At 37.0% G+C, this 14,594-nt stretch overlaps 1 protein-coding gene across 1 annotated transcript in view; it reads left to right on the forward strand.

Moving 5' to 3' along the window:
• Positions 1-14,594, forward strand: part of PCDH19 (protocadherin 19) — a 187,019-nt gene that overhangs the window by 103,541 nt on the left and 68,884 nt on the right. Inside the window, 1 exon segment of the mRNA XM_090265012.1 lies at positions 12,094-12,152. Within this exon segment, the coding sequence (XP_090121138.1) occupies positions 12,094-12,152 (59 nt within the window).

Raw genomic sequence — 14,594 nt, forward strand, 5'->3', positions numbered from 1 at the left:
GAAACCTTGCAGGCTAGAGGGGAAGCAAAACTGTGCCACGAGCTCTGGAGAACATGTAGCTACTTGCTACTTTCAGCACCATTTTCCAACTTGGGTGTTTGTTTTCTGCCCATCTAAAACTATTCCTTTCCCTTATGATTTCTGAAAGTTTTAGTAATTTTTCTCTCTCCTGAAATATTTTTTTACTTATGTTACCCATACAAAATGACTGTCATGTTTCCGTTGTGGGGGCAAGTGATCCCGTTCTATAACAGTCTGTTAAACATTGTGAAGTTTTTTTGTGATAAAAGATTCCATATAAACACAAGGTGCTTTAGTAATCATTGTTTTGTTGGCACATTGCATAACTGCATTACAGATTTCTAATACTCCAACAATTTCCAGCTGCTGATAATATCACCCACTTTACAAGAGGTATGTCTTAACTGTGCATGGTTGCCAGCAATCTATGTCAGATTGTAGCCTTTGACTAATCTCTGTTTTCAAGTGAGGTCAAATTCTAATCTGTCCTCCTTCCCCACACCCCTGAACATAAAATGAGAAGGTCTATTAGGATTTGGGAGGACAAGTATGGATTTTTAGAGAATGAGTAAACATTTTTCTTCCTTGAATCCTCTTCCTTTTTGGATCTTCTCATTTATGATTTATGAAGTGATGCTAAAGAATAAACTCTATCTTGCCTCTGACACTGATCTGCTGCAATGCTTGTTTAGTTGCTAGAAACTGAAGGGTGCTGTGGATTTCCTTCAGTGCCTAATAATTTCAACACAACCAAATGCCCTTTATTTAGACTACAGTTGTAATTAGAGGGTTGCCAATGCTAAGCAATTATGGAGTCTGATTTTGAGAAATGTTTATTATGCCTCATTAAATTGGAAATTAGTACTTAAAAGATAAGAAATAATGTTTATATTTTTGTGACATTAAATATAAGTGGATGCTGTGTGCTCACATCCTTGACTCTGTGCCTTCCAGTGAACTGAGACATCCCCCACTCTCTGTTTTCCATGGCAGTAATCACAATACCTGAGCCAGAAGAGAACTATGGAGGACTTCATTGACCACAAGCAATAAAATGGCCTACTAAATTGCATCTAACTAGAAACATCAATATTAGAATCTAATGCATTCAGTATTGCTAAGAAGGTAGTTTACTTGTTTTGTCAGTATTATTGGGGTTGGAACTGGATTTGGGGGTGTTGTTTGGTCCACAGGAGCAGGACTACCTGCTACATGCCTTCCAAATATTTTGAAAGTTTTTTTTCAGCTGACAAGTCTTGCTCAATATGAATTATACTCTGCAGGCAGCCAGGGCTACATAACTGCTAAGTAGCAGAGAATTAAAGAACCAATAAAATAGAATTTAGTGGAAAAGAATTGGCCAGCTCAGGTTCTGAGAGTTCTGGGCCTTCTATGAGCCTGAAGGGCTCACATATTGGGTAGATTCAGAAGAGCTCATGCTATAATACCCTGTATTATCACTCATGGAAGGTCTTATATTGGTTTCTTATTGTCAGTTAGATCAGTTTTACATCATAGCTTCTGACATAGGAGATATAAGTCATCACTAGTGATCTTATGTCACCTTGTAATGGTGGTTGCTTATGTCTCTAAAAGACAATTGAAATGGTCACCAAGGTTCCGGGGAAGAAAGTGGCTCAATCCTGGAACTCTTGAGCTATGCAACAGGGCCCTCCAGGTAGGTCTGGAGAACTGTCTTCAGTTAGTGTGTGTCAAAATTATCTTTGTCTAAGCGCTAGATGATAGTCTCCTGACCCATTCATTGAAAGTAGCCAAGAAAGTCATTCTAAGAAAAATAGGTATAAAGCAGGTTAATCACTTCCCTGTCCTTATGATCTTGTGTTTGCTTTCCATATCAGTAGTAGTTAATACCAAGGACAGTGCTTCTGGGGATTTTTCTTGTTCTTGTTTTTGTGGCCTGTTCTAGCTGAGTCAGTATTTACAATAATATGGCTGTAGCACTTGTGTGTTTGTCTTCCTGGCTGTTTAGGGGGGAATAACAGTTGGCATCTGCTTTTAAAGCACTTTGCTATTTGGGGATAAAAGTCACTCTGTGCCTGCAAAATACCTTTAATGTACTGTAGTTACATATTTGGGATGATTATTGGACTCCAGGGTTTGTTTCACTGGCAAGTATGGTTGATAGCTACTTACTTCTCAGATTAGGTTGAGTTTTGTTATGAGGGTGAGACAGTGTGACTCACATAGTTGGATTCATAATTTTTTTTTTTTTACTATTAAGCTACTTTTACCCACACTGAGATCTTGTTGACTTTGCATTTGTACATAGAACAGGCGTTAACTTGTTCCTGAGAGTTTTTTATTAAATAGAAATTTTGTCTTTAATGAAATTAGGAGACCTGTGTAACAGAACTACATAATATCTGAAAACAGTAGAATGGCAAGAATTTTGCAGAGTGAAGTAAACCATGAGTCCAAAGGGAAATACCAAAAATAAGCAAACTCTGTGGTCCTTAAGATCCTTGGAAAGTCTGAAGAATTAGGTGGAAATAATGTGGACTAAAAACAGGGGGATTGGTTAGATTTCTGTTAAAGAAGAGTTGGAATAGTACTTCTCATCTCATGTTAGGGTGTCAATCTTTCCTCCAACCCAAAGAAGCATGAACATGCATGTATTCATTGGTGTTAGTAAACCAAAGTGTATCTTACTCATCAGGCATGGAGAAAGGGAAAGATTGTAAGATGAAAAGAGAACACATATTGAATGGTGAAACCCCTATCATTCTTTTCTCCACCTAGCTACTGAGACCTGCTTTATACTATTTGGCAAGTGGATGTTGTGGTTTCTTCTGGAGAATTAGAAGACCCCAGAAATAAGACCTATGGAATCGACACTTAGGATAGTAACTGGTTAAAAATGTGACTTAATACTCAATCACACTACAGCAAAGCCTATTGGCCAAAAAGCCATGGTAATGTACAGAGAACTTCATATCTACCTTTTTAGTGCTTCCCAATTACATATGAGTGGCAAGGATAGCCAAGGCAATTTAATGGGGGGAAAGGAAGTCCTTTTGAAAACAAGTATTTCTGCAACAACTGGATATCTATATGAAATTAAATAAAAACTCAACTACTACTTCATTCCATTCACAAAAATAATTTGCAACAGGTTGTAGATCTAAATTTAAGAGAAAAACTATGAAGTTTCTAGGAGAATATCTTTATTACCTTTAGGTAATGACAGATTTTTAAAAGAGGACAGAAAAAGCACAATTTAAAAACTTTTAAACAAATATCTTTCTGGTATATATTATGATGGTTTTCAAACAGAATCTAGATTATATTTTACTGTTCCTTTTTTAAATTTTATTTTCTATTTATACTTGATATGCAATATTTTTCTTGTTTATTTATTTATTGGAGTGACATTGGTTAATAAAAGTATATATTTTTCAGGTATACATTTTTATAATAGATCATTTGTATAGTGTATTGTGTATTCAGCACCCCAAGTCAAATCTCCTTCCATCATATTTATCCCCCTATACCCTCTTCTACTTTATCCACCCTCTTTCCATCCAGTAAATACCATATTGTTGTATGTGTCTATGAGGCTTTTTGTTTTGTTTTGTTTTTTTGGTTAATCTCGTAGTTTCAGGTGTACAACGTAGTGATTAGACATTTGTATACCTTATGAAGTGATCACCCTTATAGGTCTAGTATTCATCTGACACCATATATAGTTATTAAAAATTATTGACTATATTCCTTATGCTGTACATTACATCCCTGTGGATATTTTTATAACTGGCAATTTATGCTTCTTTTTAATAAATATTTTATTGTTGTTCTATTACAGTTGTCCTAATTTTCCCCCCTTTTCTCTCCTCTTCCCATCCTCTCCAGACAATCCCCACCCCATTGTCTATCCCTTCACCTTTTTCATCCACCTCCCCTCATATCTGGCAACCATCAACTTTCTCTTTCTACCTATGAGGTTTTTTTTTTTTTTTTCTGTTCTCAAAGATTTTTGTATGCATACTATTTTAGAGTGCACCATGCTCCACAAAGGACATACAAAAGAATCTCAGATCCTTATTCAGAAGTCTGTGCTTATTCATTTAATGGTGTGGTGCTTAACCTGATCTTTTAGCAGGTTCCTTCCCTCTGGATTGCATGGATTCCTGAAAGCCTCTAGGTTTTTCAAGGTCTTTGTAGTAAAGTTTGTAACTGGATTGCTTTTCTGAAGGCCTGACTTTGACTGACAAAGATAAGGGAAGAGAAACACACTTTTCCTAGGCCACCTTTGTCACCTCTAGGTAGTCTGATCACATCCATGGTGTCAGTGAAATTTTACAGTGATAATAAAAGGTCACCAAGAGGGAAACTAATTAAACCTGGATATTAACCACATGGCCTGTGTTTCCCAACTGATAGCCCTGTTCTGAAAGGCACTGGAGTCCTAGAGTTCTTTTCTACATATAGAAAAGTAGCTGTCTCAATGTCAGTCTGTGACTCAAAGGTCTCCCTGGCAAAGACTTATCTTCTCATAGAAATTTTATCTACTCTGGTTTGGAAACACTATCTTATGTGACTACTGCCATTTCCAGAGATGTGTCAGAACTGATGGATTTAGATGGAGAGAAAGCACCTAACTGTGTCATTTTATTTCTGACAGGTTTGTCCAGACTACTGTGTATTTATAAGATAATAGCTTGGATTGAGGACAAACAACAAATTATAACTACAGAATACAGTGTGCAGAATGGATGCTTTCTGAAGAAACAGGACCACCTTGGCCTAATAGAAATGGTTATCTGCTTTAACTGTGATAATTAGCCTCATTATTAACTTCTATTTTCTGATCATTCATTGATGTATTACATGAATACTTGCTAAATGTCTAGCATTGTGGCAAGAGAGCTTCCAATCCAGTTAGAGAATGAGCTGATATACACACAGAAAGTAGTCATAGAACTTGAAGAAATATATAACCACATTGCAGTCTGTACACAGAGTGCTGAGAAAATGCTAAGTAATATAGAATGAACAGTGATGTACCTATTTTAGAAATGAGGGAAATTAGATATGGTTACAGTAGAGCAGTTGTATTGGACAACTTCACAACTAAATATTTAATTTATATTTAATGTTAAATGCAACAATGAACCATGGGAAAGTTTCCTTGAATCTTCAAAAAGAGAAATGCTGTGATGAAAATAATTGTTGAGAAAGATTATCTGTATAGCATTTGCAGAATGGGCTAGAGCAAAGGCAGATACAGATGAAGAAGCAGTGGCACAAGGTGATGAAGACTGTGGGAATGGAGCTGAAGGGACATATACACAAGCTACATTTAAGAACTTGAAGAAGTTTATAACCCATTTAAAAAAAGGGAGGTTCCCCGTATTTGTGATGTGGGTTTGTATGTGTAACAAATATAAAGAACAAATCCTCCTTTGTGAGTCATCTACCCTCATTCAGCTACTAGGGTGCTATTTAGCTCTGTAAAATAGCAGTGAAATTTTCAACGTTGCATTGTAGTGGCTTGTGTACAAGTATATGCATGTATCTGCAGGTATGTGACTGACATTCTGTGTGTGTATATTTTTCATGTTTTTGAATAGTTTGTGACCTCTTTGTGGGCTCAGCCTATGTATTTTTTTTTTTCATCTTCAGTGTTCAGTGTATGTTTACCAAGTGGATAGATGTATTAGTTAATAAGAGCCATTTTGTTTTAGAATCCTAGAATTTTTGGAGCTTGAAGGGAGCATTGACATCATTTGGGCTATTCTTTTCGTTTTATAAATGGATAAATTAAGGCCTCAAGAGGGATGAAGTGATTTATTCAAGGCTATCATTAATGCAGTGACAAAGATGGGGAGGGAATCCAGGTCGCCTCACTACACTGCATTGCTCATTGTAGTCAAACTATGTGTGTGTGTGTGTGTGTGTGTGTGAGAGAGAGAGAGAGAGAGAGAGCGAGAGAGAGAGAGAGAGAGAGAGAGAGAGAGAGTTAGGGTTGGGGTATATGTAAGCATGGTTAGTGGGTACTTACTTGGCTTGTTTTCTTGTTTTCCAGTTCAGGTAAACATGAACTTTCTCGTTATGGCAGCAGCTTTGAGGATGGTGACTTATTCCACCTTTACTAATTCCTGCCTGCTTCAGCTACTTGTTTGGATGGATGGAGTCTTTGAGTATACATTCTAGCTAGAAACATGTTTACTTTATTTTTATATAGAATTTACATTTTCATTTTTATGTGTTGGGGATAGGAAGTGGGTAAAAGCCACTTGTCAATTCATTTCCTAAAAATGCCTTTATGAGGAGATGTTATTCAAACATCTAAAACAGCAGTCACTTTTAGAAAAGATTATGGGTCTTTTCATCATTAGATTAATAGGCACAATTATCATTATTAGATCTCAGCAGTTAAATAAACGACCAGCATTTTATTTTTTTTTAATTTTATTTTTTGTTATTCAATTACAGTTGTCCCATTTTTCCCCCATTGCTCCCCCTCCCAGCCCATCCCTTCTCCCACAATTATATCCCTCCCCGTTGTCCATGTCCATGAGTCATTCATATACGTTCCTTGACTAGACCCTTCCCTTACTTATCCCCCTTCTCTCCCTCCCCCCTCCCCCCTACTGACTACTATTCTAGTCTTTGCCTATTTAGTTCCTTTGTCTGTGTTGTTCATTAGTTTCCTGTAATAGGTGATAGCATAAGGTATTTTTCTTTCATTGCCTGGCTTATTTTGCTAAGCATAATTCTCTCTAATTCCATCCATGTTGTCGCAAATGGCAGGAGTTCCTTCTTTCTTTCTGCTACATAGTATTCCATTGTGTAGATGTACCACCGTTTTTTGATCCACTCATCCACAGATGGGCACCTAGGCTGTTTCCAGCACTTAGCTATTGTAAACAGGGCTGCTATGAACATAGGGGTGCATAAGTTCTCTTGAATTAGGGTTTCAGGATTTTTCGGGTATAATCCTAGCAGTGGAATCACTGGTTCAAATGGCAGTTCCATTTTTAGTTTTTTGAGGTAATTCCATACTGTTTTCCATAGTGGCTGCACCAGTCTGCATTCCCACCAACAGTGCAGTAGGGTTCCTGTTTCTCCACATCCTCGCCAGCATTTGTTGTTTGTTGATCGACCAGCATTTTAAAATCACATTGCTGTGCATCTGACTTGGGATTCAAGTTTTCTTTTTTATATTGCTAAAATAGCTAAGAATTAAAAATTTTAAAATTATTAGTTAGCAGATTGCAGTTATACTACTTTTCAGTTTGATGGGACTTTTAAAGTGTGGTTTTAAATGGCTGTTCTTTTTCAAAAGACAGTCTAAAGGTTTGAGGAACTTCTGTTTTAACTGCAGTGTTTATAACACTTTTTAGCTTTGTGTAGTGACCTGGGGATTTATGCCACTGGGCAAAGATTCTAGTCCTGGATATATACATTTATTGGGCTTCTTTCTCCTTAGGGTTGAAGTCACTCCTGGTGACAAATGTGGTTCTGAGAAAGTCAAAGTCACTCTTCCAAGAGACTAGGGCACAATTCGGTGAACTATAAAAGTAATACAAAATGACAATTAAAGTAGGGCATTCTTGTACCTTGGTGGGCTGACAAAGTGAAAGTATTTGAATTCTGATGTGCCAGACTTATTGACATAGAGACATAATAACATACCACCTACCCAGATATTTCACTAGGAACCTCATATATCCAGAAGGGAGAAGAAATTGAAAGTAGTAAGCAAATAAGACTTCTGAGGTGGAAAAAACAAACAACAAAACCCAAATATTACACAAAAGTTTATATTAAAGATCTCGTAATTTCCCTTTTAGAACAACATCTCAGTTCTCCACCCAGAACTTAACTCTTATTTTCTAGACTATTCTAATAAATATAATTATATAGTTTCCAAGAACACAGTAGATAAATCTCAGACTCAAAACAAAAGAGGAATTGTTTTTGATATACTAATAGCACTGAGAAATAACAATACCTAGTAACAAGTTGAGGGAGTGCATATGTTAACAATTAAAGGCAAAAATTCTAAAACACAACACTTTGGACTTAGTGAATATATGGGCAAAACCTGCATGGTATAATGATTAATGTTCAGAAAGGTGCTCCTATGTAACCAATAAGCAACTATGTGATATGCTTTAGAAACAAGGCAGAAGGCTTAGGATTTTAATGGTTTTAGTTATAGGGAAAAGCTGTAAGCTATCTAAAAAACTTGGCTATCCAGAAGTATTTATTCTTTAGGTTTTCAGAAAGTCAAGGTTTTATTAAACCTAAGCCAAATGAGAAGTCTTCTCTCAGTGATTCATAGGGTAAAGATTTCTAAGTAGAGAAAAGATTCAGGAGAACTATATTAAATGATAGGAAAGTGATTCTTATTTACCACTGAGACTGGAAATAAAAGTTTGCTCTAGTCCATTTTTTAATGTCAAAATTAGGTTTTTCAGAAACAAATGTTGTTTTTGTCTCTTTGCTGTGTTCCGGTGTTAATTTGGCTGTCTCATTAGAGATGGGGACATTTCCTAGTTAAATTAATATGACATTTAGAGAAATTTTTCCTTTTTAAATATTTCATGCTACTTGCCATTTAGAATACTTAAGGGATTAGAAAGCAAATTTTGATTAAATAAGGCTAACCAAAAGCCAATACATTCATGCAAAAAAGAAAAAAAAAAAAAAGAAAAGAAAAGCTCTTTCATTAATTCTTGTAAAATGTATTTGTACTGTGGTTCTGTACCCTGTATTGAGAAGACCTTGGCAGATAATATGACGGAAAAGGTGCCATTTTCTAAACAACTGGGCTTGCCTTAGAAATCATATCATATCAAGTTAAGTTCTCCACTCTAAATGGACATTAGAATTACCCGTAAAGATTTTTAAAACTACCAATCGCTGGGCCCCACTCTAGGCCAATTACCTCAGAATCTGTTGGAGTGGAACCTTGGCAACTGTATCTTAACAACAAACAAACAAAAACCCCACAAATTCCCTAGTTTATTCTAATGTGCAATTAGGGCTGAGAACCACTGGATTAAGACATGCAAACTATTCATTAAGAAAAGATTATTTCCTTCTTCAGGATGGCCTGAGTAGCATTCTTTCCTTCACCTCAAGTGTAAAATAATTTTTACTCTTTCAAGATATAGGAGTTGGGTTTGAACACACATGTTAAATCAGTATGAGCAAGAACACTTGATGTGAGTATGCACAGATCCATAATAGGCCATCTATGAACAGTTAGCTTAGCCATTTGGACTGTAGTACTAATGGAGCCAGAACAGTGTACCCTATCCATTTAGAATAATTCTGTTGCATAGGTTGTATCTGTAATCCAGCCAAGCTGCCTCAAAGAGAAACCACAGACTGATTACAAAGGCAAAGACAATGGATGGCTCAGCATAGTCCCATCCATTATGGAAAATCAGTTTTAGGAATCTGACTCATGACTAGTGCTTCTGATTGCATGAGGACACAGCATGGGGCATCTGTCAATTATGGTTTGTGCTTGTTTGGGGAATGGAATACTTACCTTTGAAGGCCAGGGCTCACAAGAATGGGTGGTTAACTAATTTAGAGTAAAAAAAAAGAAGAAAGATAGGAAGGTGATACTCTTCAGTGATACTCTCCTAACTACAGAGGCACATCCTGCCTGGCATACCCACCCAGGTTAACCAATTTGTAGCCCAGAGAAAGGGAAAGAGAATTGTTAAGGTTTACACAACCAAATCTTCTAGATATCTTTCTTTTTTTTTTTAACTCAGTGCCTGTGGGTGAGAATCCTCATGGTAATATATATTATTCTATTAGGACCAAGAAGTAGTTCAGTCACCAGGGATAAAATTGGTGAAATTTTGCTTATTTGCCCAAATGTGTAGTTCTGGCACCATCCCTAGAGTTCAGGCCTCTACAGAGCTCCATATCTGATGCACAGCATACACAGGTTTGATTCCTTCTTATGCAAAGCTATGCAAAATAGTCTACTTGAAAACTGGCTTTTTAAATATAACATCATCTTGGGGTGTTGCTCATGCTTTCCTGCAAAGCCAGTGTCTTCTGGATTTCCTTTTTTGCATTAATGTGTCTATTAACTTTCTTGAGAAAATGACTCAGTAAGTTTGGGGGGATGAGATGGAACGTATGCATGCTAGTCATTTACTGCCTGAATGAAGTCAAATTTCTGATCCTATTTGGGGTTTTGGGTTATGTAGGAAGCAAGGGACATAATGACTCATGAGTCTCACCATTAGTCATGATAAACGCAGTTGAATTTTTTTCCTTGGATTTGCATTCTATTATCCCTATTTTATAGAAGAGGAAAGTGAAGAAGACAGAAATTAAGTAATTTCCCAAGGTTGCACAATGAAACTAATAATTGAACTCTTGAGTGCTTAATACGTTCCCTGTTTTATTTGGATAACATGCTTTTGGGGTGCGGGGGATTTCAACTTCTTAAATTAGATATTGTACTGAATATCATGAAAGAGTGCATTTCCCCAATACCATTTTTAGCCCATGATGTTTGTATAATATATTCAAGAAATGTTTGTTGATTGACTGAGTGATAGATAACCTCTTTCAGCAGCACTTCCAGCATTGTATTCCCAGCACAGCTTCAAGTTTGCCTCCTCCTCTTATAATTATGTTAGCAAAAATTTCAGCATCAATTATCTTATGAAAAAATTACAAATGAACTCACACTTTTGATTTTTACTCTTCCAACCCATTCCTTTCAACAGTAGTAAGAGAATATTTGTGCTAGGCATATACATGCCTGAGTAAATGCAGGGCAATGGTGGGATTTATTTATACTTTCTCCTTTCTCCCACTTACCAAACTCATTCTCACATACTCAAGATACTTAAGGTTCCCCTCACCCCGACTGTTGGTAGTTTGGTACTCATGTAGTAATTGGATCTGCTTTCACCTGTTGTGTTTTCTCCTCTACTAAACTGTGAGCTCCTTGGCATCAAAAGCTGCATAAGAATTTAGCAGTTAATGTCTTGCAGGTAGTCATATGAAAGGAATCAGCTATTTTCTTGGATAGACAGTTGTGTTTCCTTTTCCAGGCATTTTCAATTGAAGTGATTTCAGGAAGCATTAAGGAATGGTGAGAATAGTGAGGACTTCTGGTATAATGGCAGGGGTGGAGGAAATGCATTTTTCAGTTTATACAGTGCTTCAATGAGAGTAGTACTTCAGTCCTGGCGGTAAGATCTACTTAACTAGGACTAGTAACATTATTGTCGATATTTCCATGCATTTCTACCTTCTAAGACTGCCCTTCCTTTATGTCCCCAACCTCTGGGTGCTCATAAGCTGTTTTCACATCTCCTTCATCTGGCAGGTATTCTTCATTTGTTTTGAAAATCTGGTGCTCAGCTAGTCTACTGTAACCAGATTAGACAGTGATATTTTAACAATGGGAGCCAAGATACGGGCTTGTTTTCAGACTTCATGGTTCACATGAACGGATTTGGCACTGCCTGTGGACTACCCTTCACCCCACTTTAGTCATAGTACATGTTTGCCTTTATATCTGTGATGAAACAAAGACCTTCCTGCATAACCAGCACTGAGTTAAATGTCTTAAAACAAAGGAAAGTACAGAGTTTAAATCCACAGTAGGAGATTACCTTGCCTGCATTTTCATATCTATGGAATAAATATTTTAACATGTTACATTTCATTACTAATACAAATACCTATGAGTTTCCAGTCAATTTGATGGGCATAGAATTGTGTCCACTGGGGAATGGGAAGCAATTGTTTTCTGTAAAGATTGTAGGTCATGCTATATCTTCCCCTAAGTGGTTTCATGGTCAGTAGCCAGCCATATTCTAGGGGATGTTTATGTCAAGTTCATCTTAGTCTGCAGGTGAGAACTGTTTCCATGGAATCCCTAGGGCCCCAAGGAAACTGCAGGCATTCCTCAGGATGTTGTACCACTATGCCTTTGGTTTCTGATTCATTCATTGTTTCTTGCCCAGTAGAAAAATTCCCACTAAGTAGGGCAGTTTGGCTCTTCTCATGGATCATCTATGTAATCTTTTAAATATTTTTTTCCCATTGCAGACTGAACACTATTCTTTTGACTCCAACTATGTGAACAGCCGAGCCCATTTAATCAAAAGGTATGTTGGTTTGCTTGCCTATTTTTAAAACTAAGCTGATTTAATTAAAAAAAAAAAAAGCAGAACAGATTTTTTCAAGGATGCCCTTTTCAGATTTTAAACTTAATTGCTCTCTGCTTATTGTAGAATATTTGGAAATTTCAGAAAATCATAAAAAGCTAAATAAAAATCACTAATAATTCTACTACCCCTAAATAAACACTTTTGGCAAATTATGACATTTCTTTTTTAAAAATTTAATCTTTATTGTATTTTTTCCATTACCATTTAGTCCCCTTATATCCTCCTACCCACAGCAATCACCATACTGTTGCCCATGTCCATGAGTCCTTTTTCCTTTTTGCTCCATCTCTCTACCCCCTACATACCCTCACCCCATTAGCTGTCATCCTGCTCTCCATCTATGAGTCTGTCCCCATTTTCCTTGTTAGTTCAGTTTGTTCATTAGATTACACATATGAGTGAAATCATATGGTGTTTGTCTTTCTCTGACTGGCTTATTTCACTTATTATAAGGTTCTCTAGGTCCAGCCATACTGTTGCAAAGGGTAAAATTTTCTTTTTTATGGCTGAGTATTATTCCGTTGTGTAAATGTCCCATAGTTGTTTTATCCACTCATCTACTGATGGACACTTGGGCTGCTTCCATATCTTGGCAACTATAAATAATGCTGCAATGAAGACAGGGGTGCTTATGTTATTTCAAATTAGTGTTTTTGGTTCCTTTGGATTTATTCCCTGAAGTGGGATTGCTAGGTCAAAAGGCACATCAATTTTTATCATTTGAGGTATTCCCATACTGCTTTCCACAGTGGCTGCACAAATCTGCATTCCCACCAACACTGCAAAAGGGTTCCCCTTTCTCCACATCCTTGACAGCACTTGTTGTTTATTGATTTATTTATTTATTTTTATTTTATTTTTTATTATTTTTTAATTTTATTTTTTGTTATTCAATTACAGTTGTCCCATTTTTCCCCATTGCTCCCCCCTCCCAGCCCATCCCTTCTCCCACAATTATATCCCTCCCCGTTGTCCATGTCCATGAGTCATTCATATACTTTCCTTGACCTGACCCTTCCCTTACTTATCCCCCTTCTCTCCCTCCCCCCTCCCCCCTACTGACTACTATTCTAGTCTTTGCCTATTTAGTTCCTTTGTTTGTGTTGCTCTTTAATTTCCTGTATTGGGTGATATCATATGGTATTTTGCTTTCTTTGCCTGGCTTATTTCACTAAGCATAATTCTCTCTAGTTCCATCCATGCTGTCGCAAATGGCAGGAGTTCCTTCTTTCTTTCTGCTACATAGTATTTCATTGTGTAGATGTACCACCGTTTTTTATCCACTCATCCACAGACAGGCACCTAGGCTGTTTCCAGCACTTAGCTATTGTAAACAGGGCTGTTATGAACATAGGGGTGCATAAATTCTCTTGAAATGGGGTTTCAGGATTTTTCGGGTATGATCCTAGCAGTGGAATCACTGGTTCAAATGGCAGTTCCATTTTTAGTTTTTTGAGGTAATTCCATACTGTTTTCCATAGTGGCTGCACCAGTCTGCATTCCCACCAACAGTGCAGTAGGGTTCCTGTTTCTCCACATCCTCGCCAGCATTTGTTGTTTGTTGATTTGTTGATGATGGCCATTCTGACAGGTGTGAGGCGGTATCTCATTGTGGTTTTTACTTGCATCTCTCTGATGGCCAATGATGTTGAGCATTTTTTCATGTGTCTATGGACCTTTGGTATGTCCTCTTTGGAGAAGTGTTTGTTCAGGTCCTTTGCCCATTTTTTAATTGGGTTGTTTGTTTTCTTGATGTTGAGTCGTATAAGCTCTTTATATATTTTGGAGATCAGTCCCCTGTCTGTGATATCATTGGCAAATATGTTTTCCCATATGGTTGGTTTCCTTTTCATCCTGCTGATGTTTTCTTTTGCTGAGCAGAAACTTTTTAGTTTGATGTAGTCCCATTTGTTTATTTTTTGCTTTATTTCTCTTGCCTTGGGAGATGTATCTGTGAAGATATTGTTACGTGTGATATCTGAAATTTTCCTGCCTAAGTTTTCCTCTAGGACTTTTATGGTATCACGGCTTACATTTAAGTCTTTTATCCAACTTGAGTTTATTCTCATGTGTGGTGTAAGTTGGTGGTCTAGTTTCATTTTTTTGCACGTCCCTGTCCAGTTCTCCCAGCACCATTTGTTAAAGAGGCTCTTCTCACTCCATTTTATGTTCTTTCCTCCTTTATCAAAGATTAGTTGACCATAGAGGCCTGGGTTTATTTCTGGGCTTTCAATTCTGTTCCACTGATCTATATGTCTGTTCTTATGCCAGTACCAGACTGTTTTGATCACAGTGGCTTTGTAGTATTGTTTGATGTCTGGTATCGTGATTCCTCCTGCTGTGTTCTTCTGTTTCAAGATTGCTTTTGCTATTCGGGGT

Source organism: Furipterus horrens, unplaced genomic scaffold (assembly GCF_987537825.1).
Source record: "Furipterus horrens unplaced genomic scaffold, mFurHor1.1.pri manual_scaffold_17, whole genome shotgun sequence".
Taxonomy (NCBI): Eukaryota; Metazoa; Chordata; class Mammalia; order Chiroptera; family Furipteridae; genus Furipterus; species Furipterus horrens.